Source organism: Notolepis coatsorum (assembly GCF_963971535.1).
Source record: "Notolepis coatsorum genome assembly, chromosome: 5".
Taxonomy (NCBI): Eukaryota; Metazoa; Chordata; class Actinopteri; order Aulopiformes; family Paralepididae; genus Notolepis; species Notolepis coatsorum.
In genome coordinates, this window is record NC_140169.1 from 122285021 (window position 1) to 122311657 (window position 26637).

The window sequence follows — 26637 nt, forward strand, 5'->3', positions numbered from 1 at the left end:
TGCGTTTGGTCCGATCTAGCGGACGAGGACCAATACTTTACCGGTGAACACTTTGAGTTTGGTGTTGAGCTTCTGCAGCAGGAGGATGATGACCTCCAGCTTGTTCAGGGCCTCGGAGTTCACCGTGACGCCCGTCCTCTCCCGGCCCTCGTCCTTCAGCCAGCGGCAGAACAGGCTCCACGTCTTCAGCAGGAACTCCGTGTCCTGGACGCCCACGTCCAGCGACATCAGGCCACGCCTCGTCACCATGGCGACGATGTAGTCCACGTTTTCCAGCACCTGTTGCCAGGGTCGCATGATGTCCACCTAGTAGGAAGAGGGACAAGATTCAAGATGCAAGAGTTTATTCATCACGTACATACCAGGGCATGCAGTGAAATGCGGTTGGCCATGCCTGCTACGATTGTGTAATAAAACAATAGTAAATAGTATAGTAATAATAATAAAAAGATAACTAGAATAGACATGGTAAACGAGGGATGAGAGAAACGCAGACGTGAAGTAATCGTGATCGAAATCTAGATCGTAGTCTAGATTTAATATTCTACACTTTTCTGCCGCTTGGTTGCCGAGAATTTGTCTTGGTGTGCTCAAGATAAGGAAGGGAAAAAAAGAACATTTGGGTATACATATATGTACATGCATCTCCATACAATGTTTATATGTATACCCAAATGAGAGCTTCTAGTCTGATCTCCACAATAATCGTATACCTGTTCGAAGCCTCCCAGCAGCTCAGTGGTGTCCATGGCGCTGTTCATAGCCATGACCCTAAGGCGGTGGCCGGTCAGCAGGGCCAGCAGCCGCACCAGGCTGGTCTTCCCGCTGGCCGTGGGGCCCACGAGGATGGACATCCAGCCCATCTCCACGCACTTCATCAGAGACTCCAGCGGCCGCAGGGCCTGGTGTGTGATGGAGAGGGCAGGGTCTAGAGCCACGGGGGGCCCGCCACTGCGCTGAAGGACTGAGAAGCCAACCTGGAAGCAAACAGTTCAACGGTTCAGCCAAAATGGGGGGAAAGTGTTGACTGGGGCTGGTAAGTCTGTCAATTCTACCAGACACTTAAGGCAGTTAATCAGGCATCGTTCAGAAGTCCTTTCCTGCTTTAAAAAAACACAATTTGGCTGGTGAAACAGCTAGTGCATTTCAGGATTTAACAGCCACTGAGGCCAGTGGTAAAAATGTGTACTTTCTCACCCCACCTCTGAAGAACAAGATGAGGTTTTGAACTTCAGACTGACCTGCAGGTTGAGTGGAGTGATGTGGAACTGCCGTGAGCCCGTGTAGGGCTCGAAGTCCTCTCCAAACACCTTCTTGAACAAGGACAGGGCCTGGATGCCAGAGGTTTTTTTCGTCAGGTGAAAAGGATGTTTTGGCACAAATACATTTCATCACATCATTACCATATGGATTAGCCGTGCATCACATGCCCTTACCTGGGTCTTGTCCACCTCCGTCCTCATCCTGTCGGCGTACACCAGGGCCACGTGCTGACCCGGGTTGAAGAAGCCCGGCGACTGGTCGGCCTGCATCAGCTGACACCAACGGAACATGTCGCGCAAGTTGAACTCCCAGGGGCCACCCCTCTGACCCCATCTCCTCTCCACGCCCACCTCGTGGACGAGCTGAGAGAGGGAAACGAGACAGGAGGGGTCAAGAAGCACCGAGACTCAAGACTTTAGACTTTGAAGACTATAAACAGAAATAAACAGACGTGGAAAGATGGAAAGACACAAACGCTGTTGATTCGACCGCTTACAAAACAGTGACCACTATGGCCTCAGCAAGTAGAACAGGGAAGCAAAGTGTTATGTCACTTTTCCACTCGCTAATGGCTTGAATGTGAGGATCGCTGCCTGCTGCTGGGCAATGCTAGTGGGCACTGCCCTCGGCTGGCACTGCGGAGCCGATCCAGAACTACAGAACCCCTGATCCATAACTTATCCCATCCCACGGCGGTCACACGATTACGATAAACCTACCCGGTTATTGAACTCCACCATTTTAGAGATGATCTCTTTGTCAATGTTGGGGAAAATCGAGTCTCCGATGAACTCCATGTCTTTGCTCGTGAGTTGATCCACGTAGACCTGAGGGGACAGGGCAGGATTTTGGACAGTTTAACCTGCTAAACGAACAATGAACACTACACAACAACAACCACCAAACGCACATAGCACACACATCCACACGCACACACTCACTTTAAACAAACACACTGTAGCACCCACTCCACACACTTTATAGCACACACCCACTTTAAACAAACACACTGTAGCACCCACCCCCCACACTTTATATTTATTGATGAAGGATTGCACTACAACCCGTACACCTTACTGTAAATTGTACCTAAATTGTACCTCATCCCATTTCTGCTTTGCACTATATAGTACTGTACATTAGTACACTGCATAGTATTGTATATTATATGGTAACTCAGAACATTGTACATATGTCTATACCGAACACTGTGACCTCATTTTCTTCTTCTAAATTACATGCTATACTATGTTATTTGATACTATCTTGTCTAGCACAGTCTCTGGAGCGTAACAGTAAGAAGCATTTTGTATGAAAGTATTCTGTACTTCTGTATGACAATTATTAAAGAAACTTGAAACTTAAACTTGAAACTTGAGTAGGGAGTTAACAATACACACACAGCAGCTTCTGACACAGAGCAGGGAATCCTCAAGTAGAACACAAGATTCATATCTCTACCACACACTGAAAGGCGTCAGACCTGTTCCATCACATTATTTCATTCATTCAATCTAGGAACAAGATGTTTTGAGACATTTACTTATTTTGGACTTTTTATTGGAAAGTATTTATTTTTTAATACAATTGTCTGAAGTTTCTTTACCTGTGTGAATCTGTTGAGGAAAGACTTGGGCAGTCCCTTGCGCCCTCCTCCTTGGGTGAAAGGGTTCTGGCAGCCAAAGATCTTAGTCTTCTCATGCTGTACCTGGAAGCTCATGCCCAGTTCTGGAATGTAGATCTCGGCCCGGTGATCAAAGCAGGCGTTCAAGCCCTCCAACACTGACTGAGAGGCCAGGTTCAACTGCAAGCACAAAGAACATACAAAATCAGTATGGTTCTCAAACGTTCTCCAATAATTAAATCAGGTGAAATAGCCTGAAATGGAAAATAAAATGTCATTGTTCACCACTCGATGAACCAGTGATGTTAGACATCCTTGTTTTAGTTTTTGTATGGATTACGAGATCAAATGTATCGAAATCACCTATCATCTATCTAAATCTGAATTGAAAACTGAATTTTGAAAAGAGAATGTTGGATGAAGAGTAGTCCTTACCTCATCTAGAACAATCCAGTGACCAGCTTTCAGTCCAGCAAGAAGGGGGCCGTCCCGCCATGCAAACTCTCCCCCCTTGCCTCCCTCCACAGGCAGGTCCGTCCCAAACAAGTCCGTCACATCCTGCCAGAGACAACATTCATACAGTATATGGTTACAGTGCCATAGGTCTCTTTCCCACACCTCCCTTTCTTAGAACTTCATACCAAATGAAGAGCTTATATGAATGTTTAATAGTAGTGCAATTTCAAGACAATAACAGAAAAGGTCACTAGTAGCCACAGAGCTTTAACGTCTAAAAAGCACTCACAACTTAAAGATCCCCATCCACATGTGTTTTTAAGACTTGTATATTGAATAACAATTTATTTGGTGTAGTTTTTCCATCAAAAACTTTCAATAAGCTACTGGAAATGGCTTAGCAGCATCCCTACACATTTGCGCTCATTGAGAATGCAAGGATCTATGAACCCTGCCCCCCTCACGTCTTCCCCCCAAGCCAGTTCACTTTCTCTTTTCCCACCAAAGGTTCGCCCTAAACATTAGTTTCACCCAAACACATTACTTTTTTTTTTTAACGATTATTCTTTTGGCATTTTATTGCTTTATTGGACAGGCAGAGAGGTAGGATGGGAGAAGATATGGGGAGGAGACATTCGGCAAATGTCGCCGGTTCCGAGAGTCGAACCCGGGACGGCCGCGTTGCACTGCAGTGTGTTACGTGGTGCGCCACTCTGGCACCCCTCAAACACATAACTTTTGAGGAAGTACAGAGAAGTCATGCCTCTCAGAGGAGTTAAAGAAAGGCACGTTTTTGAGTGGAGACCTTTTCATTAAATGTCGTTTAACACCGTATATTTTTGTTGCTAAATAACATCTAGCAACATCTATAAATAACATTTTTTCTTTTTTTTTAACAATATAACGGCCCCGGCTGTGACTCGCTCCACGAAGGAGATAGCAGCGGACAATATAACGGTCCCGGCGATGACTTGCTCCGGGAGGGAGATAGCAGAGGACAATATAACGGTCCCGGCGATGAATTGCCCCGTGAGGGAGATAGCAGAGGACAATATAACGGTCCCGGCGGGGCCGAGCTTCGTGAAAGGGATAGCAGTGGAAATTGAGAAGAAAATATCCGACAATATCACCGCTCCAGCCAACGCTCCTGCAACCTCAACCGATACAGGCATGGAGAATACACCACCCGATTTCAAGTCTCTGACTAATCTGATAAAGGAACTGATGGATAAAGCGGATGTCAAGGCTGACGCCAAGGCTGACGCTTTTAAATTATATATCGATGCTAAATTCGAAGAAGTTAAAACAGCGGCTGCAAAACAATCCGAGCGTATTACTGCAGTTGAAAACACCGTGATCGAATTTACACTGAAAGTCGAGGAGAACAAGAATACTCTTCATGAAGGAATCATGGAGGTAGCGGAGGCTATGCAACAGGGGGACAAAGAGCTTTTGCAGAAGATACTTGACAACGAAGAGAAATCAATGGAGAGGCTGCTCGATTCCGAACGTCACTATCGTAGATTTAATATCCGTATTGTGGGATTGGATGAATCAGTCAAATGCACAGACGACACATTTCCAGCAGTGTTAGCTGAAATTCTAGGTAAAGAAATCCTCCCCACAGTACCGTTAGTGGATCATTGCAACAGAATCGGTACCCGGGACCCCAGCGGCAACAAGGTGAGAGTTATCATTGCTACTCTGCGTAAAACAGAAATAAGAGACACGATCATCAGAGAGGCACGTAAGCAATGGGGTAAACTGAAATATAACGATAAACCAGTGTCGTTCTACGAAGATTTGTGCAGGGAGGCTATAATCCGACGAGCCCCTTACAAGGAAGTGATGCAGAAGCTCTACAAGAGGAAACTCCAGCCCAGCCTACGCTACCCAGCGTTTCTTTCCATTGTGGGGGAAAATGGGAAAAGAATCGGGATATGCTCGCCTGAAGCCGCCGAAGATTACATGAAGGAAACACAACATGATACCGGCCCCCCGGGGGCCGGGCGCATTATCGGCCCGTCTCAGATGACAAGCTTATTAATCTATTTTTATTATTTTTATTTGGATGACTTTGCCATGGCTCGGACTTAAAAAGCGGCAGCAAATAAGCCTGTTGACAACATTGAGGTACAAATAGTTTAATACGAAACGATAGGCACTATATTTATAGATTTCTGGTTTTTGTGCAGGCAATATTCTGACGTTGACATTTTAGGGGTTTATATGTATGTTTTTAAGCTCTCAACGGGACCTCAATAGTTGGATGTATATCCATTGTGAATCCGCACTCAAGAAGCATTACCAACAATTACACAACAACATGTATAGATTATGGCTAGTTTGAATATAATGATCTGGAATACTGGGGGAATAAATAATCAACATAAACGCAAAAGCGTGCTCACACTGATAAAAAACAAACAGGTTGACGTGGCTCTTCTAAGCGAAACACACATTTTAGTGGAAGACAAAGCTACGTTAGTGGACAACATATATCATAACATTAGTCACTCTTCCTTTGGAACAAGATCCCGTGGAGTTGCTATAGTCGTGAAACGGAAGTTGAATATTGAATTGAAGGAAGTATGGTCTGATACAGATGGTCGGATAACCATAGCTAAAATTTTATACAGGAATAGGAAAATAGCGTTGGTAGCGGTATATGCCCCAAATTTGTACGAAGCTAACTTCTACACTACACTTACCAGAACAATGTTAAACCTTCCTGAATACTCATTTATAATTGGCGCAGACTTTAATGCCATTTGGGATCCTGGGATGGATAAATCTTATCCCACCTTTTCCAACGACCAAAAAAATGCATCTAATGCGTTAAAGGATTGGTCTAAGAATACAGGTGTAAATGATCTATGGCGATCACTCAACCCTACCACCCCGAAAGTACTCTTGTCGATCTGCAAGACATAAAACACTTTCCAGAATAGATTATGTTTTTGCATCCCCGAGACTATTTGATAACTATGATGTGGAAATGGTACCCAATGCACTATCAGATCACTGTTATTTACTCCTAAAAGGATCATTTGGTATACTGTCATCCCGAGCCCCAAGATGGCGATTTAACTCGATATTGCTGAAAAACAAGTTATTCATTACATAATTCAAAGAAGCTCTTTCTGTATTCCTACTGGAGAATGCGAAATCGGTACAGGACCCCAGAATATTATGGATGTCGGTAAAGGGATTGATCAAGGATTTTACCGGGTACTTTTCCTCCAAAATACGCAAGAATCGTTGCTCAAAACTGGCAGAGCTGGAAATGCTTTACTCTACGTTATTTTCCTCTTTACAATACAACTGCTCGGTTCGACTGGAAACTCAAATTAATGTGTTAAAAAAAGAGATTAATGCCATTTATAAACAACAATCTGAAGTTCAAATACGTAGCACAAGACAACAGCATTACTTTCATGGTTCTAAACCAAGTCACCTACTAGCTATGCAGTTAAGAGTCAACACAAAATGTGCAGATATAACTACCATTAAGGCACAGCAAGGACTTGTTACAGACCCTAAAAAAATCAACGAGACATTCAAAGAGTTCTACTCCAACTTGTATAAATCAGAAACGGCCTTCGATCAAAACAAAATGGACACATATCTTAATCAAATTAACCTTCCTAAACTATCAGAGGATGACGCTAAACAGTTAGAAACACCCATCACACTAGATGAACTTAGGGAGGCCATATCTGAAATGCAAAGTGGTAGGGCTCCTGGAAGAGACGGTATCCCACCAGAAATGTACCTCTCATGTTGGGATGTAATTGGACCCCTATTACTTAATATGATTTTATATTCAATCAAGGAGGGGAACTTCCATAAGAACGACAATATTGCACTCATAACAGTCCTCCTTAAAAAAGACCCCACCGATGGCGGTAGTTACAGACCCTTAAGCCTCCTCGGAACCGATATCAAGCTGTACTCCAAGGTATTAGCCATCAGACTTCAAAAGCATATGACGTCTTTAGTTCATCCTGATCAGACTGGCTTCATAAGAGGCCGCTTGATCACGGATAATATAAGACGGTTACTACATGTGCTAGATGCCAGCAAGGATGACACCACACCTAAGGCGATGCTGTCCCTGGATGCGATGAAAACCTTTGATAGGTTGGAATGGTCTTATCTATGGGCAGTATTAGAAAGGATGGGGTTAGGAAAAGGATTCATTGATATGATTAAAGTATTATACAAAGACCCATCGGCCATGATTACAACAGGTATAATCACCTCCAAAATCTTTCCGGTATCACGCTCTTCTAGACAGGGTTGCCCTCTTAGCCCCGGACTATTCGCTTCATCATTAGAGCCTTTAGCACAATATATAAGACAATCCCAATCCATAGAACCAATCGCAATCAAGGGCACACAACATCAAATTAGTTTATATGCGGACGACGTAATACTGTTCATGCAAAACCCTAACACCTCAATGCCTCATCTTCTCAAGTTGATTGATGACTTTGGCAATCTATCAGGATTTAGGATAAATTGGCCAAAGTCGGCTTTCCTTCCACTTAATGCCCCTGCAAAAAATATACTCCTTCCAGAAGAAATACCAATGGTTAAACACTTCAGATGTTTAGGAGTTGAAGTATTCCCTACTATAAGCCAAACGGTGAAGTACAATTACATAAAAATCCAAGATAAGATCAAATACGACTTTGACAGGTGGTCCAAACTTAAAAACTCAATATCTTGTATACTACATTTATTCAAATGGTGATTTCATTGGATGTGTACTGTTAATTAATGCTAATTTTATGTTATGTCTAAAAAATTATATAAAAAAAAAACACACACACAAAAAAAAAAAACATCTACTTCAGTCTAATTGTAGCTACCATGTGAGTATTCACAAAACCTGAGCTTTACCGTTTGCTCCGAGAGGTTGATTCTGACCAGGTGGTTCCCAGAGGCCTTAGCAAGAGCTGCCACCAGACTGGTCTTGCCCACGCCAGGCGAGCCCTCCAGCAGCACCGGCTTCTGCAGCTTCAGGGCCCGCAGGAGCCTCTGGGCGTTCACCGCTGTGGTGCCTGCCGCTATGGCATAGTCTGTCAGGTCACGACTCTCCGTCAGGGGTCCTGGATCAGGAATAAAAGAGAAGGAGAAGAAGACCATAGTAAAAGACACAAACTTTCAATTGTAAGGCCCATTCCCACCTAGATTAGGTTAGATTAGATTAAAATATATTGTCATTATACAGCACAAGTACAGTATAACGAAAATAACTTTGGCAGCCAACCAGATCCAACCATGTAACCGTAAAGTGCAATAGTAATATACAATGTACACGTGATTAAACTGGGTATAAAATATATAAATTAGTACTATTGGGTGTAGTGCTAATCAGATGCATGTACAGAGTTGTAACACCAATATGTACAGTGATACAGGTATAAAAACATTATGGTCGTAGTCATACTAGCGAGCAGCGTAACTAGTAGAGTAGGTAAGGGATATGTACAGATAAAGATATAGTATCTACAGATATGTAAACGGATTATGTGCATGTATGTACATGCAGGTGGTTATATATATACTGTAAGAATAAATATATATACGTTATTGTACATGCTATCATACAATTATATGAGTTATATGCAGGTGTATAAGTAGGTATATAGGATGATTATATGCAGACAGATATGTGTATATATATGCGGTAAATATAAATATTTAATGTATATATGTACATGCTATCATACAGAGTATATGGGTAGACTATAGGATGACAACTATAAAGATAGCAATAACTATTAAAGAAAGAGAAAATATATATATAAAAAGGTATATACACATCGTCTGTATTCCAACCACAACCATGACACTAAACATGTGTGTATGATTAAGTTAAGATAATGGTTTATAGTTATAGTACTGTAGTGCATTGGATAATATCAATAACATCTCTAGGAGCCGGGAGTCCAAACCTAAGGCAATGAAGAAGGGGTCAATGCCAAAGTAGTCATCTCCAAACTGCGGCTCCCTGGCCAGGCTGGTGTCGTAGACCTGCAGGGCATCCAGCATCTCCTGGTCCAGCTTGGTCATCTTACTCAGCCTCTGCCGCAGGAAGCCCAGACAGAGCTTGCGCGCCACAAGGGCGTTATCTGAACTCGCCGCGGTGGTCCCTGTAACATAGAGAGAGACTCTGGATTCTGGACTCTGGATTCTGCAAATTAATGCAATCATCCAGATGGCCCTCTTTAAATCTACTGCTTATGAAAGACCAACGCTAATTGTGAAAAACAATGAAGCCAAAGATTAGCTCATCGAATTCCAATAATATCATGGAATTCTACTAGGAAGATTTTGACATCAAATAGCATCGTAAATTCAATTAGTTGACTAATCAAGAGAGCAGCCCCTAAGTCATAATTCTTGTCCAACCTGAGCCAATGCCGTCTATGTAGACCAGACAGGCGGCGTGGATGAAAGCAGTGACGGTGTCCAGCCGGAGGTCCCACTCCGCCTCCTCGTCCTCGTCCAGGGCGCCCATGGTCATGAAGCCGTCTTCGTCGCGCTCGCACACCGTGTTGAGGAAATAGACCCAAGACAAGATGTCCCTGACGCTCAGTATACAGCGCCGGCCGAAGTCCTGATTGGTCAGCCAGTCGATGAAGTCCAGCATCAGCTCCGCGATGTCTCCACCTGTGTTACGGGGATCGAAGCATTCAGCATAATGACTAAATTAGGGGATGGGAGAAAAGGGTAGAAAGGCTAAACCCAGGCCCATATTTATCACACTTCTGAGAGTGCGAGTACCGATCTAGGAGTAGTGCTCAGGTCACATGACCACTTACACCTCACTATGACTCAGATCGGCACTCCAACTTTCAGATGCTTGACAAATACAGGCCCTGGCCTTAGTTAATGCTAACTTCATACCATAACTACCTAAAAGGTACAGCTAATTTAGCTCATGTTAGCCAGCTGCAAGTGCATGTTATACAGGAAGACCATTGTTTTGTGACCGACATATATAATGATAATGTAGTCAGAATACAGAGGGAGGGAGAGGCTAGTTACCATCCAGCACCAGGCCCGAGCGCAGGTTGTGTTGGACGATCTGCACCAAGTCAGCACGGCTGTTGCTCTGAGGACACCATATCTCCGTGAACCGGTTCCGGAGCGCAGGAGAGAGCTGCACAAACACACACAACCATGCAGTCAGACTCCCCTGTGTGGACAACAACGCTTTCCATTGTCCTGTGCAGGACTGACCTTTTTTCACAACTGTCCCGGATTCATCCTAAAACATATATGGTTTTATTGGTCCTGCAATAATAATAATAATAATAATAATAATAATAATAATAATACATTTAATTTGTAGTGCACTTTACATTTGGAACCAAATCTCAAAGTGCTACAGGGTAAAACATAGGCTTTAAAAATATAGGCAATACAAATAAAACGGCATACAAACATACAAAAAAAGGGATAAAACACACAAAGGCATGTATAAAAGGTTAAAAGTAAGAAAAAGCTTTGGTGAAGATGTAAGTTTTTAGTCCTCTTTTAAAAGAATCAGTGGTCTGTGGTGCTCTCAGGTAGTCAGGGAGGGCATTCCACGAGCAGAAGGCCCGGTCCTGCAATTAGGAAGAAGTGTCCCAAATCCAACGTCGAATATGAATTTAGCAATTTTTTTCTATCATCTACCATCCTGGGACCTTCCCTACATAGGATTTTCATCGTCCCAGATACAATGTTTAAACATCCCCAGGACGTCGGGACGCCCTTCACTTCTCAGGGTCTCAGGGGGGGGGGGGGGGGCTTTTACCTCCTTCTTGCCAAAGTCTCCTCCGGGGTTCATGGTGGCGACCAGGCGGAAGTTAGAAGCTGCCGTGATCAGCTCCACATCGTCGTTGTCCCCGCTGCCCTTCTCAGCCAACACCAGGGACTTCTCCGTCTCTAGGACACTGAGACACAGACAACGCAGATGATATCAGTCATAGTCAGGGGTTAAAGGCTGTTGGTCCTTTAAATAGAGTTGCCCACTCTTAGTGGATGAGTTGATCCTTAGGGACCTAAGCAACATCTCTGGCAACATGATTTTAATCAGTACAAGATTTTGTTCTGTGCGACTGCGTTCATTTGCTTAAAGGGGAACTACACACATTTTCAGAATGCATATGTTATTACTATGGTCTAAGACGGTCCAAAAATTGTGAACACTGAGCACTGAGAACACTACTATAAAGCTCATTTGAATATAAAAAAAAACACAAATTCTGTGGGTCCACAAAATCAGTGATGTCATCAAGTATAATGTCTGGAGCTGCTCCATCATTGTCTATGGAGCTGCTCCAGACGTCATACTTGATGACATCACGAGTTAGGAGTCTTACTTTTCTGGTCTCTAGCTTTGTGAGAGAGTAGCTCATGTTCACAAACATATTCACTGAGCCATGGAAATAACATATTGGAATTATCGATTGGAGTGATGTTCCTTTTTAAGTATAATAATGTATAAAGAGAAAAAACAAATGTGTTATTTAGTGGACAATTTAATTGGCTAATTAAATGTTTATTTAGTCAGGGAGCCATTACCTACCGTGTGTGTGTGTGTGTGTGTGTGTGTGTGTGTGTGTGTGTGTGTGTGTGTACATGTGAGAGTCTCTACCTGTTGAGTCTCTCCAACACAGAGTCGTCTGCCAAGGAGATCTCGTCCATGAGGAAGACTCCACCTTCTCTCATGGCCAGCACCAGGGGACCATCGTTCCATTCAAACAGTCTGCCGTCCTCAGCATCAGACTGCAGGACAAACAAGTCAACGGCTCAGTTTCCCTGAGGGACGTCACTAGGCAGAGACACAAACTATGTTTTAACCTCTTAAGCATCGGACGGCCCGCCGGTCCACGTTGCGGCACTTTGCGCTCGTCTACCGGGTCGAAGCTGCATTTTTCGAGGATCATCCAACGCACCTTTCGAAAGTTGAATTTGCTGCCTTTCGATCGCCACCACACTCAACCAGCTGTGTGCTTCGGGTCTCGAGTTACATGACGATATATCTGGCGAACGTCATCCAAAAAGCCGCCCGTGAAATTGACACGTCCGGTTGTAAATGGTCTAGAACTGAGTGACCAATCAACGCTGATGGCGAAAATGATTGATCACCATTGTAGCCAACGAGCGTCCGCTCCGAACGAGACTGCAGGTTGAGAGTGGTGACAGTTGACGAAGAAGTCTGTCGTTGTGACTCGAGCGTCAGTATGAATTAAAGTGGAAAGTGAAGCAGTTTTTTCCGGGTATAATTGATCCCCTTGGGAGCTAGCTAGACGGCCCCAGTGTGTAGTACTACACTGGCTTCCTCAATAAACTAAATACTATTTCAGAGACATTCGTTGGTCTAAGAAGAAGCAAGGATCAGAAATACACCAGGCCTGCAGTGTTATCTTGTGGATGGCTCTCTTGTTTGCGTGATGTGTTGTGGATTAACCCCGTGTTGTTTCTGGACCCCAGGTGCTGCCCGTCTGAAGCTGCTCAGCTCACTCGCCTCACAGCCAGAACTTCGACCGCGGGTCTCGATAAGTCGGTGATGGCTATGCATCGATTACACAACTGGTAAGTATTTCATACTACTTCATGTCAAAATAAATCCCTTTAATTAGCCTAAATCAAAAGCTGTTTGACTCTTTTTCCTGTTGAAACAAATACGTCAAGACTGCATGAACCTCCACCAACGCCGGGCTGTGATATGACTTGATGTTGGCAAGTGTCATTGAGATTAGGCCAGAGACGACGGAGATATGGACAGCAGAATTATCAGGTCTTTAATAATAATAATAATAATAATACCACTGATGTGGAATAATTTGACCGGATACTATTCACAGAGGAGGACAACAGAGTCTTAGATTAAGGATAGAGTTTACAGACAGAATGACAACACGGAGAGACCTGATACAGCAATGGCCTTATAGCCTAGATCTCTAAAAAAAAAGGCGAGCAAAGTATTTATACAGGAAAGTAGACAAAACAAGTGGAGCATTGTCATAATATGACTTCTAGATATGATGTACAGAGATATCTGGATAATGACGTATACATAATAGAAGGCGGTGTGTGTGCATACTTGTGTACAAGTTGAAGGCTGTGTGTAGAGAGAGAGAGTGAGAGGGGGCTGGTGTGTGTAGATAGAAATATGAAGGCCATGTGTATGTGATTGTGCATGCATTAGTAGGAGAAGGAGAGAGAGAGTGAAAGAGAGAAGTGTGTTGGTAAATTTCAATTTCAACCACAGCAAACTTGTGGCCTGGACATTACATTTACACTGCAGTGTTTGACGTGCACACACATCACTTGATGTAGCTCTGCAGTACCTGATTCGTGTGTCTGACTGGTCGAAGCCCTCCTAGGAAGTCCGAGGTCTCCATGTGCAGGTGACAGTTGAGAGAGAAGAACTTCTGTCCGGCCACGGCGGCAAACAGCTGGCAGATGGTCGTCTTACCACATCTGAGAAGACAAAAGGGAGTTTCTAACCCCGTTTTCCCATAACTGCACTTCAGCAGCAACGAGGAGTGGGGTTTTACTATTCTGTGTCATGTCTTGTGTCTTACCCGGTGTCTCCTACGAGCAGGACAGACTCTCCGAAGCGCAGTGCCCGTCCCACCAGCACAGCCAGCCTCCTCATGCCCTGGGTCCACACCACGTGACGGAACTCCTCAGGGACACCGGCGATGCTGTCGATGAACGGACCTGCCAATCACAGTGCCAGAGCCAAGTGATTCCAAACTCACTAGCCAACGATAATGGCCTACCGACTACTTTGCTATTATGCAACACACTCACTTTAGACACTCACTTTAGACACTTTAACACTACATTATATTTATCTATCTATTAAAGAGATGTACACTACATTCATACCTCATTTGCACCTTACCTTAAAGTTTTGTACCTCATTGTCTGCATTTTTACACACGTTTACTCATTGTACTTAGATTGTATATTATATTGTACTTAGGTTGTACTTTAGATTGTATATTCTTCTTTTAGTTACTTTTTTACTGTATGAAGCACATTCTTGTGTGTCCAAACCCCCCCTCCCACCCCCTCCTAATGTACAGTTTCCTCCCCCTCGTATGTATATATTTTCTGTTAGGATCTCCGTTTAACAGTACTGTATATTTGCATATCTTGTATGTCACAAATGTAACAGTACTGTATACCTGTATGTCATGTATGTCAGAAATGTCATGATATATATATCTGTATGTTGCGTATGTCATTAATGTCATTATGAATTGAAAATGGGGGACCCTGATGTAAACAAGACGAAAGTCTTTCTCTGGTCTGCATCCCCTTAACAATTGTGTGTATTGAGCCGTACTGTATTGTACCCATTCTGCAATCTGTTAATAAAGTTTTCAATCAATCAATCACTCTCAGGGGCTCATACAGAACCAAGCATTTCACCGTAAAGTATATGTATTTTATATGTGACAAATAATAAACAAACTTGAAACTTGCTAATTATTTGTTATCCAAGACAATAACACACTAAAATAAACGTGGTCATAAGCCACTATGGATAATCTACACATATAAGTCTTGTATTTTCAAGTTACAAAATATTTTTGTATATATAAATTGAATGTGTTGACCTTTCGCTATGTATCCCACAATGAGACCCCCTATTAAATGAGAGCAAAGAAAAGCTTTCAAAATGTTTTGTCTTAAAATGTCCACAAAAAAGTCTTACTAATGCAAAGAAAAACAACAAACTAACAAAAAAATAAAGTTTCAAAACGTACTGTACGTCAGCGGTGCTACAGACTGTTGCCATGCAGTGTGACATCACTGTTGCCATGCAGTGTGACATCACTGTTGCCATGCAGCGTGACATCACTGTTGCCATGCACATTCCTGCAGTTGATCAGCTAATGGAGTGTGATCAACAGGGTCAACAGAGGGGTCACTCTGTGATGAGTGAGTCAAGTGGACATGTTATTGGGTTGACCGTGCCGATGCTGTACTCACTGAACTGGGTGGTGACCTGGCTCTGGGAGAACAGCGTGTCTGGGGTCACCGTCCTCTTGAAGTGTTTCTCCAGGATAGCCTGGATAGTAGCGGCCTCCTCCGGTTTCCTCACGCGCCCCGCCAGTAGCATATACCCTAATAGCGGAACAACGCACCATATGAGTGTATTATAATGATGTCAATAACACAAATGCTTGGGTAAGGAGTAGGCGGCTGTGCGGGTATTGATTTCTATAAGTCGACAACTATTGAATAGTCACAGGAGGCTAAATTCTTAACATGGTTATAAATATAATTTCTTGCACCGGTGGACCATGGGGTAGATATAACGTGTGCCATGCATCGCTGTTGGGAAGCTTCTCTCTGGGACGGCCCAACTCTGCCGCACTCCCGCTTGTTAACCCTTTCACTACCACTCTACCAAAGGGTTAACCCTTTCACTGCGACACTACAGAAGGATAACCTTTTCACTGCCACACAACAAAGGGTTAACCCTTTCACTACCACACTACAGAAGGTTAACCCTTTCACTACCACACTACAGACGTCTGTAGTGTGGTAGTGAAAGGTTAACCGTGTGTAGTGTGGTAGTGAACGGTTAACCGTGTGTAGTGTGGTAGTGAAAGGTTAACCGTCTATAGCAGGGGTCGGGAACCTATGGCTCGCGAGCCATATATGGCTCTTCTGGTGACAGCATATGGCTCCCAGAATTTTTTGACAAAAAAAATAAAAATAAAAAATTTAATACTTGTGATATTTCTTAATAATACTGTGTCATTTTAAAGTAAACAGAAATTAGTTTTGAAGATACAGCTAATTAGTATCTGTAGCTGAAGATATAGCGAGCAGAGCTGGCGAGGGAACACAAGTGGACAGAAATAAAAAATCTTCAACCTGAAGACCAGCTGATTCTTAAAACTTGGAACGAGCTTCCTGTGACATATCACACAATGCAGCGTGAGTATTGCCGTATTGACCATGTTTGGCTCTACATATGCATGTGGGCAGTCATTCTCACATATGAGGAACATTAAGACCAACCTACGCTCACGTTTAACTGATGGAAGCCTCAACGCCTGCATGAAGCTCAATCTCAACACGTATGAACCTGATTACAAGGCCATCAGCAAAACCATGCAGCACCAGAAGTCGCATTAAAAGTAAGACATATTTAATTTATTATATGTTAAAAATACTATATGGCTCTCAATGAAATATATTTAGAAATATTTGGCTTTTATGGCTCTCCCAGTCAAAAAGGTTCCTGACCCCTGGTCTATAGTGTGGTAGTGAAAGGTTAACTGTGTGTAGTGAACGGTTAACCGTGTGTAGTGTGGTAGTGAACGGTTAACCTTCTGTAGTGTGGTAGTGAAAGGTTAACCGTCTGTAGTGTGGTAGTGAAAGGTTAACCGTCTGTAGTGTGGTAGTGAAAGGTTAACCGTCTGTAGTGTGGTAGTGAAAGGTTAACCGTCTGTAGTGTGGTAGTGAACGGTTAACCTTCTGTAGTGTGGTAGTGAAAGGTTAACCGTCTCTAGTGTGGTAGTGAAAGGTTAACCGTCTGTAGTGTGGTAGTGTAAGGTTAACCGTGTGTAGTGTGGTAGTGAAAGGTTAACCGTCTGTAGTGTGGTAGTGAAAGGTTAACCGTCTGTAGTGTGGTAGTGAAAGGTTAACCGTCTGTAGTGTGGTAGTGAAAGGTTAACCGTCTGTAGTGTGGTAGTGTAAGGTTAACCGTCTGTAGTGTGGTAGTGAAAGGTTAACCTTCTGTAGTGTGGTAGTGAAAGGTTAACCGTCTGTAGTGTGGTAGTGAAAGGTTAACCGTCTGTAGTGTGGTAGTGAAAGGTTAACCGTCTGTAGTGTGGTAGTGAAAGGTTAACCGTCTGTAGTGTGGTAGTGAAAGGTTAACCGTCTGTAGTGTCGTAGTGAAAGGTTAACCGTCTGTAGTGTGGCAGTGAAAGGTTAACCGTCTGTAGTGTGGTAGTGAAAGGTTAACCTTCTGTAGTGTGGTAGTGTAAGGTTAACCTTCTGTAGTGTGGTAGTGAAAGGTTAACCTTCTGTAGTGTCGTAGTGAAAGGTTAACCGTCTGTAGTGTGGCAGTGAAAGGTTAACCGTCTGTAGTGTGGTAGTGAAAGGTTAACCTTCTGTAGTGTGGTAGTGTAAGGTTAACCTTCTGTAGTGTGGTAGTGAAAGGTTAACCTTCTGTAGTGTGGTAGTGTAAGGTTAACCTTCTGTAGTGTGGTAGTGAAAGGTTAACCTTCTGTAGTGTGGTAGTGAAAGGGTTAAAGGAGCAACGTTTTAGATGACACAGAGTTACATGGCGCATGTCTGAGCCTCACCGTCGTCGGCCAAGTGCTGCAGCCAATCCCGGGCGTCGTCCGTCTGCTCCTCCAGCCTGTAGCGGTCGGCCCAGCGGAACAGGTCTCGCAGGGTGATGAAGCCGTGCTTCCCGGCAAACACAGTGGATCCCCTGCGGAAGGACTGGAAGGTGGAAAACACATTGATTTAGCCACCAGTTAAACCCAGCAGGCCGGCATTGGGAACACGGATTAAAACTCAGTCAACCGGTTAGCGGGAGTCCATTCCTTTTCAATAGAGCCAAGCGACACGTCGATCATGTCGCCCGCCTGTGTGTGTTCGCCCTGTTAATGTGAGCTACAGTGGTCTGTGACATTCACCTGGAGATCCTGCATGACCTTGACCAGCTTAGTGCAGTAGGAAGGAGGCAGGCTGCATCTCTGATGGAGGATGGTCTCCAGCTCAGCGCTGGGCAGCTCGTCGAAATGCAGCTCCACAAAGCGGTTCCTGAAGGCCCTAGACAGCACCTGGAGGGGTGGAGGTAGGGCTTGGATTATTGAACTGGTGCCACTTAACTGTGTATTTGGACAAAAAGCCTCTTTTAGCCTTGCATATTTTATTTCTACATCTTACTGCATGTATTACCTTTATATTTCTACTTTCGTCTTTAAAGCCCCAATCTCAGAAACAGCGCCCTCTATACAATTGGAGGGCTAAGAACTATCATTGTGAGTTTTGTTCATGACAGTGAAACAATATGCTAGTAGGTTGAGTATAGCAAAAGGTGAATATAACTATCTGTGATATGGTAACAGAAGATTTTTTTTTTGTGACTACAGTACATTGACAGTAGGTGGTGTAACAACTGCCTTGACGTTCTGTTGTTCTGTTGTGTGCATGTTGTTGATAATAAAAGATTGGGGCTTTAATTAATCTTGGGTATTATATTTTGTATGCATTACCACTAGGGATGTCCGATATTATCGGCCTACCAATATTATCGGCCGATATCGGCATTAAAATGTGATATCGGAATTTTTTTTTCTTTTTTTCTTTACATTTCTATAACCTTTATTTACCCAGGCAAGCAAGTAAGAACAAATTCTGATTTTATTTATTGTCAAAAGTATGCATAATGTTGTGTTAATTACACAACAAGAGATATGTAATGTTAATTACCTGAAATTATTCAATTTTTTGGGGGGGGAAACCCTGCATATATCGGTATCGGTTGATATCGGTATCGGAAATTAAGAGTTGGACAATATCGGTATAGGTAAAAAAGCCAATATCGAGCATCCCTAATTACCACTGATCGTGTTGCTTTCTTTAATATCTTCTGTTAATGTTTGTGAAACAGATTGTGGTGAAACTGTATGCAATGTGACATAAATGCAGTTGGATTTGATTTGATTGATGTTATCTAAGGATAGTGATACACTAGCCAACCTTTTTGGGCAACGTCGGGACATGCAGACGTCTCAAGTCAACATGTTTGTACTGAAATGCGTAGCAATCTCTCGTTGCGCAGACACATTCTATTGTATATTTCTCCCTCCGTCTCATGTCATTTTCTGTTGGCAAGCCCTTAGCACGTTTCTCGGAACCTTTCAATCTAATCAACAACACACACCTTTCTGCCACCGTAGAGGCCAGGGGGATTCTGGGTAGCAAACAGCATGAATCTAGGATGAGCCTTGATCACTTCCTGCGTCTCGGCCACAAACAGCTCCCTGTTGTCGTCCAGCAGCCGGTTGAGAGCCTCCAACACGTCCGTGGGCGCCAGGTTCAGCTCGTCCAGGATGATCCAGTAGCCTTTCCTCATGGCGTCAATCAGAACGCCTGCGGTGGAGCCAAACACGTTACCCTGTGCTTTTACAAGAGGCCTGTTGTGAAAGTATCTATTTATCTATAATGTGTGTATAATAAAGTAAGTCTCAAGTAAGTCTGAAACTATGTTTAGAGTCCTAATCAAGTCCTTATGGGTTCCCTGCCAAATTTAACGCCATTTCAAAATGTTAGGCTAATAGTTAGCCCCAGTGTTGGGGAAGCTTTCAAAATGGAACCTTTGTATTACCCCCCCCCCCCCCCCATGTCACCACAGCCCCGGAGCGTTTAGTCGTACCCTCTTTAAACACCAGCTTCCCCTTGTCGTCAGAGGAGTAGCAGCCGATGTACTCCTGGATGTCTGTGTGCTCGTGGTTGTTGATCCTCACACACTGGTTTCCCGTGGAAGCGGCCAGCCATCTGATGAGGCTGGTCTTCCCCACAGACGTCTCTCCCTGGAGCAGCACTGGGTGGGACCTGAGTGGCCCGAACAGTGAAGAATCACAATCAGAATGGTCTTTATTGCCAAGTATACTTTTCACATACACGTTACTGGTGCGACATTAGCGGACAGACATTAACGGACAGATAATACAATAAAGTGGTGGAGTAAAATAAAATGACATATGAGCTAATTTAAGCTTGATAGAATAATATATAGGCCAGGGCTGTACGACTGTATAAGAGGTTGAATACAATTATGTGGGATATAAACTAAATTAAATATAGTTCAATAGATAGATATAGTACAATTATAAGTAAAAATGTAATAGGAATAGGAGTAGGCCAGGGCTGTGCAACTGGGCAGATGTGGTCAATTATACAATTATATACAAATAGTTAGAATGAAGTAACAATACAGTGGGCAAGTATATAGTCCAGTAGGGTGTGTTAATGTTAACACAGTGGGGGAAAGAAAACAACAATTACAAGAAAATCCACTTGTACTAAGTTTGGGAGAATGATTCTACCTTTTGAGAGATTCTGCACTGTTGCGCAAAATTCAATAGTCTTTCTTGGCTTTCTGGGCTCTCAATGTGCACAGTGTATGCTAATTTGAACCCTCTAAAAACAGTAACTGAAATCCCAGTATACAAATATAAAATAAATTGTGATGCATCGAGAATCGTTTGATAATCGAAGCGCAGCACTAATAATGGTAATTGATTCCGCGGTCCCTGGAGAACCCCCCTCACCCTGCCCCATGGTGAACTAGTTAAGTTGTCTTGTGTTGTACTGCACATGGTTGGGTGCAATGTGCTGCTTTGAGTTCTGGGGAGAGGAATTGATCGACTGAATGATCGTCTGGCACCACAAGGGATCGTTTGTATCCCGAGTATAACAAGGTCAGAGTGCTGTTGAGTTCTAAGCGGGGACCATTGACCCGGCAGCCGGGGTACTGACAACAACAGTATCGCCATGGCAACTAGCACCATACATCGCCGATATATTACAGAAGAATCACACATACCAGATGTTTACAGTGTTACAATTCCGATGATACTTTTGTCACTGGCCTCAATTTAACTCAAGGTGAGTCTACAAACATATGGATGTGCTGATTGATCTGATCGGGGGGGGGGGGGTTTCCTACCCAGCAGACACCACCCTGGCCAGGTCACGGAGATTGAGCTTGACCGAGGCGGTGAGGATGTAGCTGGGGTCCAGCGCTGGCTCCATCTCCCCCTGGCACACCCAGTAGCCTTCCATGGCAACACAGGGCCGGCCCAGGGGCTGTGGGATGGGCTGGAGGGGAACACAGAGGATAACATCTCATTCACTATCAAAACACTTCTAAGATATTTTATAAGAGTGGTTGCAAGACAGTCCTGGGTCAAAAGGAACACGCCAACATTATGCGCTTACGGTCTTCTCCAGAGTCAGAAGATGGGTACCAATTTCCTCTCTGTGCGTTCAGTTTAAAGCTAGCCTAGCTTAGCACAAATGAATGGAAGCAGAGCTGTTGGCCAAAAACACCTATCCTGGAGTTTTAAGCTTGGCTAGTGGTCCGTATCCGTTTCAATTAATTTGTGCTAAGCTAGGCTAGCTTGCAGCTGGATAGCTTTCTACTGAACACACAGAGAGGAAATTGGTATCCATCTATTTGTCTGACTCTGGAGAAGACGGTAAGCACATTTCCCATAATGTGTCTTTAAGGTGAAGGGGCAACATTTGCTGCCCTCTTACTTGTCTGAGACACTTGACGTTCCCACACAGGATGTGTTGGCTGACCAGCTCCTGGACCAGTGGGTGAGAGCTTCTGTCCAGCTGGGTGAGGAAACTCAGACAGAATCCCTGAAAACAACACAGAGAGTAGGAATCCTAATTAGGTGATGGTGTTTTTCATTGCATCTTCTTCCGTGACAATTTATTTATAACCCGTTAGCACAGTTAGCCAATGTCATCTCCCATAGCAACCGATCACACTGGTCTCGTGATTTTCTTTATTATTATATATATATATATATATATATATATATATATATATATATATATATATATTTTTTTTTTTTTTTACATTTGACAGCTTCATGTATTGTGATACTAATTGGCATGAACAGAAGGCCACGCCCACTCAACATACTGAAAGTTGTCTGTACTCAGAGAGAGTGCACTAAAACAGTTACAACAAATCAAATGATACATCTGAAGCTGAAAAGAAAGTACACTCCTGACATTAACATCCCACAATAAGCTTTTTCTGAATTAACATCATTGTACTACCAGTAGTTATTTAATGTAATGATGGGCAATATTGCCTTTAGTTGGAATGGGGATTGGTAAAAGAAATATTGGTTATAAATGTTGACAAAACTGTCCATGTACATTGCCTAAAAATTGTGCCTTCATATAAACATTATCACAAAGTCTAGCCTGGCACATACTGTAACACACATGAAAAAACGATGCAAGCTAGCTCTCCCTTGGGTCTGAAAGCGGCACATTGAGAGAGAAAATACAAATAGCCTGCTGGTGAAAATGGTTGTCAATAAAGTCTCTCATCCCACAATTAACTCCTGGCGATGTCATCTCGAAAAGATGATTTCTCAGTTGCTCTGTGCTAAGCCAACAACTAAGCCTTGTTGCGCATGGAGTAAACGTCAACATAAAAGCCCAGTTGCACTTGGTAACACACCAAGAAACGGATAAGTCCGCTTTTCCCTATATTCTGCTGAGATGAGATTGCCAGGAATGAATTGCGGGATAAGAGAGGACAAAGTTCACTTGATCAAGAACCATTTTGTTTATGTCTTTCAGACCCAAGGGAGAGCTAGCTGGCACAGAGCACCGCTTTCCCACGGATCTGATGTGTCAGGCTACTGCGGCTATATACTGTTACGACCTGTTCTCGTACCTCATAGAGGGAGCGCTGCACGCTGTGGCAGGGGTTGATGGCCACGTACTTCAGAGCCCTGCAGAGGGTTCTCAGACTGTAGTGGGGTCTGTGGCCCGTCCCGTCCACCAGGTGAGAGGTGGCCTCCTTACGTACCGCCAGGTAGAAACTGAACCGAGACACCATCCATAAACATGACTTGTACACAAAGTGAGATGACATGTCATCCACCAAGCGCAGTAACGGGAACTTCATATCTTCATATATGAAAACTTTTTTTTATTAACTTATTTTTTTATTCATATAAAATCATGTGTTTTAACATAGCCAATGCATACATTTACAGTGTTTCCCATATCATTAGTTCAAGGTATAATCTGTAATGCCGTCAAACAGCGACCTCTAGGCAAACGGAGCCTAGAATTTAATTTCTCCAGACCTGAGGTGTGGCCAGCAGTAGCAGCAGCCCCTCCCCCTATACCCACTGCAATCCACCGATCCAATGAAAAAAAAAAAAAAAAAAACGGTAAACAAAGCGCAGTACCACATTGTCATCTTTTGCCTAGAGGTCGCGGTTTGACAACGTTCTTCTTCTAAAGAAGGATCACAAGAATCTATGCAAATTCCAAACCCCGCCCTCTTTTCCTCAAACCTCCAATCGCATCATAACAGAGTCCTGACCTTATGATGCCGCTGACGACGTTCCTGTGTGGGTTCATGCCCTTGAGGTAGTCCGAGACCAGGATCCGCAGGTCCCCCTCGTTCTCCAGCTCCTCCACGTACACCTCGGTGAACCTGGGAGAGAAGCACACATTAGTCCGAGACCAGGAGCCGCAGGTCTCCCTCGTTCTCCAGCTCCTCCACGTACACCTCGGTGAACCTGGGAGAGAAGCACACATTAGTCCGAGACCAGGAGCCGCAGGTCCCCCTCGTTCTCCAGCTCCTCCACGTACACCTCGGTGAACCTGGGAGAGAAGCACACATTAGTCCGAGACCAGGAGCCGCAGGTCCCCCTCGTTCTCCAGCTCCTCCACGTACACCTCGGTGAACCTGGGAGAGAAGCACACATCCATCTTTAAGTTGCCCCACAACAGAAGTGCCGCCCTGGGGAGTAGCCTCCAGCTGCATCCCTGGAGAAATCCGCTCACTGGCAACTTCCGCCAGCCACAGGACACGCCTGCCGCTGACAGGACACTGAGATTAATGCACAAGAGCTGTACTGGCCGCGTTAACAGAAATTATGTTTGTGCTTTCTTCTAGATAACGCCTTCAACCATCATTTGGCCATGGGACTGGTTCTCGGCAATGGAAATAAAAAATGTTTTACAAATTGCTAAAAACACTGTCGACTGATTTCTTCTGCAGTTTATTATTGCATTTACATGTTGAAATAACTATCGCTTAGATCAATAACACTTACCTAAAAGCTGTAAATAGTTATGTAATGCCATTAGTTTTGAAACGCATTTTAGCATTACAACCCAATAACTGAACTATGTTTGTATTTGTTACACCTTATCCTCAGTATTTTGAGACACTGGGTAACACCATTAACCTCTTATCTAGGGACATCTATGGATCTCAGGTATGGACGAATCCATTATTGGAATACAGGTAGGTACAGAGCAAACGCTGTCTGATTGATTGAAAACTTTATTAACAGATTGCAGAATGGGTACAGTACAGTACAGCTCAATACATACAATTGTTAAGGGGATGCAGACCAGAGAAAGACTTTCGTCTTGTTTACATCAGGGTCCCCCATTTTCAATTCATCATAACATGACATACACGACATACAGATAGACAGTACTGCTACATCTATACATTTATGACATACCAGATTTGCAAATACAGTACTGTTTGTGATACAAAAAGAGTCCAGAAAAGAGAGTATATACATTTGACGTAGAAACTGTACATTGGAGGAGGTTGGGTAGGTGGGGGGGGGGACTGTACATTGGAGGTGGTTGGGTGGGTGGGTGGGGGGGTAGGAGGGGTGGGTGGGTGGGGGACACTGTACAACTGTACAAGCAAAACTGCACATTGGAATATTGACAAAACCATACTTGGTAATTTACTGTACATTGGAGGGGGTTGGGTTACAACACATGAGCAGAGTATAAACAACAGTACAGGAATGAGAAACAGTCTAAATGGGTTTTCGATATACGTTCGGTAACTTCGCGCCCCCCCCCCCCCCCCCTCTCATGTTGATAACGGAACAAGGAACTCTCCAACCGTATTGTACCCATTCTGCAATCTGTTAATAAAGTTTTCAATCAATCACTCTCTACAACCGCACGTCAGCGCAGACGTACTTCGAGATACTTCCGTACTTTCCGCCAATCAGCGCGCAGTGTCCTGTCAGTGGCAGGCGTGTCCTGTGGCTGGCGGAAGTTGCCAGTGAGCGGATTTCTCCAGGGATGCAGCTGGACCCTATTGGCCCTGGGAGGTTTCCCTTTTGGGAATTCCACTAGACCTGGTGGAGCAGTGAGCCGTTTATAACACATGGCTAATGGTGGAACGTAGAATGGCAGCTAAATAAAATGTATTAAAATACAGAGCTATTCAGCCACCCCCAGCCCCCACACACACCCTTTTTGTGCCTCGTCCCTTGGTGTCTGGTGAAGGGGAATCACTACTTGAGAGTATAATGGAGATGAGACGATCACTCACTCATTACCAGTGCTCATTTGTTTTACTTTCTTTATTAATATCATTGTTTTCTCTGTTACCTTGACTGTGTATTTTGTGTGTCAGTATATTGTTCTATGTGGAGCCCAGAAAGAGTAGCTGTTACTATAACAGCTAATGAGGATCCTAATAAACTAAACTGTCTGTTGCAATCACAATTTTGCAAGTTCATTTGGATTTGTGGATTTATTATCCTTTTTACTATATAGTATTATCCATATTATCATTGTATTATATATATATATTTTTTTTTATTGTAATTCATTATATTTGTATTAGTGTTGTCACGATACTGGAATTTCGAACTTCGATACGATACCTTGAAAAGTATCGATATTCGATACCATTTTCGATACCACAGGGAAAAAGGTTCAATCTTAAAAGGAAAAAAATAATGAAGAAAAAAAAGATAAATAAATAAATCTTTTTAATAAATGTTGATTCTCCTCAGCTTCTCTCTGGTACTATAAGAGAAGATAAATATAACGCTTTTAAAACCCTTTGTTTATCTTTAGATCACACATATAAAAATAACTAAATGATATAATCTTAGAAATTAAGTAAAGTTAGGGCGGTCAGGTGGCGTAGCGGAGATTGCGTTCGTCACCAACGCCGGAGACGCTGGATTCGCCAGCTCCCGGCATTGTCACCAGCTTGGCTGGCCGTTTACACTAATACAATTGGCAGTATTAGAGGGTGGGAAAGCTGGCGGGGTGGGTCCGGGTCGTTGTAAACAGCGACTCCTAAAGTTCGGTCGGGGCGCCTGCTCAGCGCGGATAGGATCTAAGGGGGGTAGTGTGATCTTTCCACACATTACACCCTCTCAGTGAGAGTCCGCACTGCCAGGTGAAAAGAAGCGGTTGATTGGCTAGACGTGTGTCGGAGGAAGCATGTGATAGCCTCCACTCTCCCAGACCGACTGTGGGCGGTAAGTGCGCAGCGACCAGGAAGGGGATTGGGAATTGGCATAACGACTAACATTGGGATGGGAGAAAATCGGAGGAAAAAGGAGGGGGAAAAAGATCAAAAAAAAAAAATAAAGAAATTAAGTAAAGTTAACACTTTGGTTGCCTTGGGTTAAATTAATGATATACCATAGATTGCCAGCGCTATTTGTCTATGGAGA

General features: G+C 43.6%; 1 protein-coding gene across 1 annotated transcript in view; it reads right to left on the reverse strand.

Annotated features, from left to right (window-relative positions):
* mdn1 (midasin AAA ATPase 1) overlaps nucleotides 1-26637 on the reverse strand; it is a 113002-nt gene that overhangs the window by 61794 nt on the left and 24571 nt on the right. The window contains exons 20-43 of the mRNA XM_084313776.1: nucleotides 23496-23609; nucleotides 22836-22983; nucleotides 21668-21775; nucleotides 21075-21226; nucleotides 19779-19957; nucleotides 19287-19495; nucleotides 18034-18180; nucleotides 17695-17836; nucleotides 15362-15496; nucleotides 13939-14077; nucleotides 13702-13834; nucleotides 12003-12133; nucleotides 11160-11298; nucleotides 10406-10520; nucleotides 9767-10027; nucleotides 9310-9507; nucleotides 8252-8460; nucleotides 3323-3445; nucleotides 2870-3067; nucleotides 1983-2090; nucleotides 1437-1625; nucleotides 1242-1331; nucleotides 714-977; nucleotides 42-306 (exon numbers count right to left, since the gene is read on the reverse strand). Of these exons, the coding sequence (XP_084169902.1) occupies nucleotides 42-306; nucleotides 714-977; nucleotides 1242-1331; nucleotides 1437-1625; nucleotides 1983-2090; nucleotides 2870-3067; nucleotides 3323-3445; nucleotides 8252-8460; nucleotides 9310-9507; nucleotides 9767-10027; nucleotides 10406-10520; nucleotides 11160-11298; nucleotides 12003-12133; nucleotides 13702-13834; nucleotides 13939-14077; nucleotides 15362-15496; nucleotides 17695-17836; nucleotides 18034-18180; nucleotides 19287-19495; nucleotides 19779-19957; nucleotides 21075-21226; nucleotides 21668-21775; nucleotides 22836-22983; nucleotides 23496-23609 (3896 nt within the window). The remainder of the gene's footprint in view (nucleotides 1-41; nucleotides 307-713; nucleotides 978-1241; nucleotides 1332-1436; nucleotides 1626-1982; nucleotides 2091-2869; nucleotides 3068-3322; nucleotides 3446-8251; nucleotides 8461-9309; nucleotides 9508-9766; nucleotides 10028-10405; nucleotides 10521-11159; nucleotides 11299-12002; nucleotides 12134-13701; nucleotides 13835-13938; nucleotides 14078-15361; nucleotides 15497-17694; nucleotides 17837-18033; nucleotides 18181-19286; nucleotides 19496-19778; nucleotides 19958-21074; nucleotides 21227-21667; nucleotides 21776-22835; nucleotides 22984-23495; nucleotides 23610-26637) is intronic.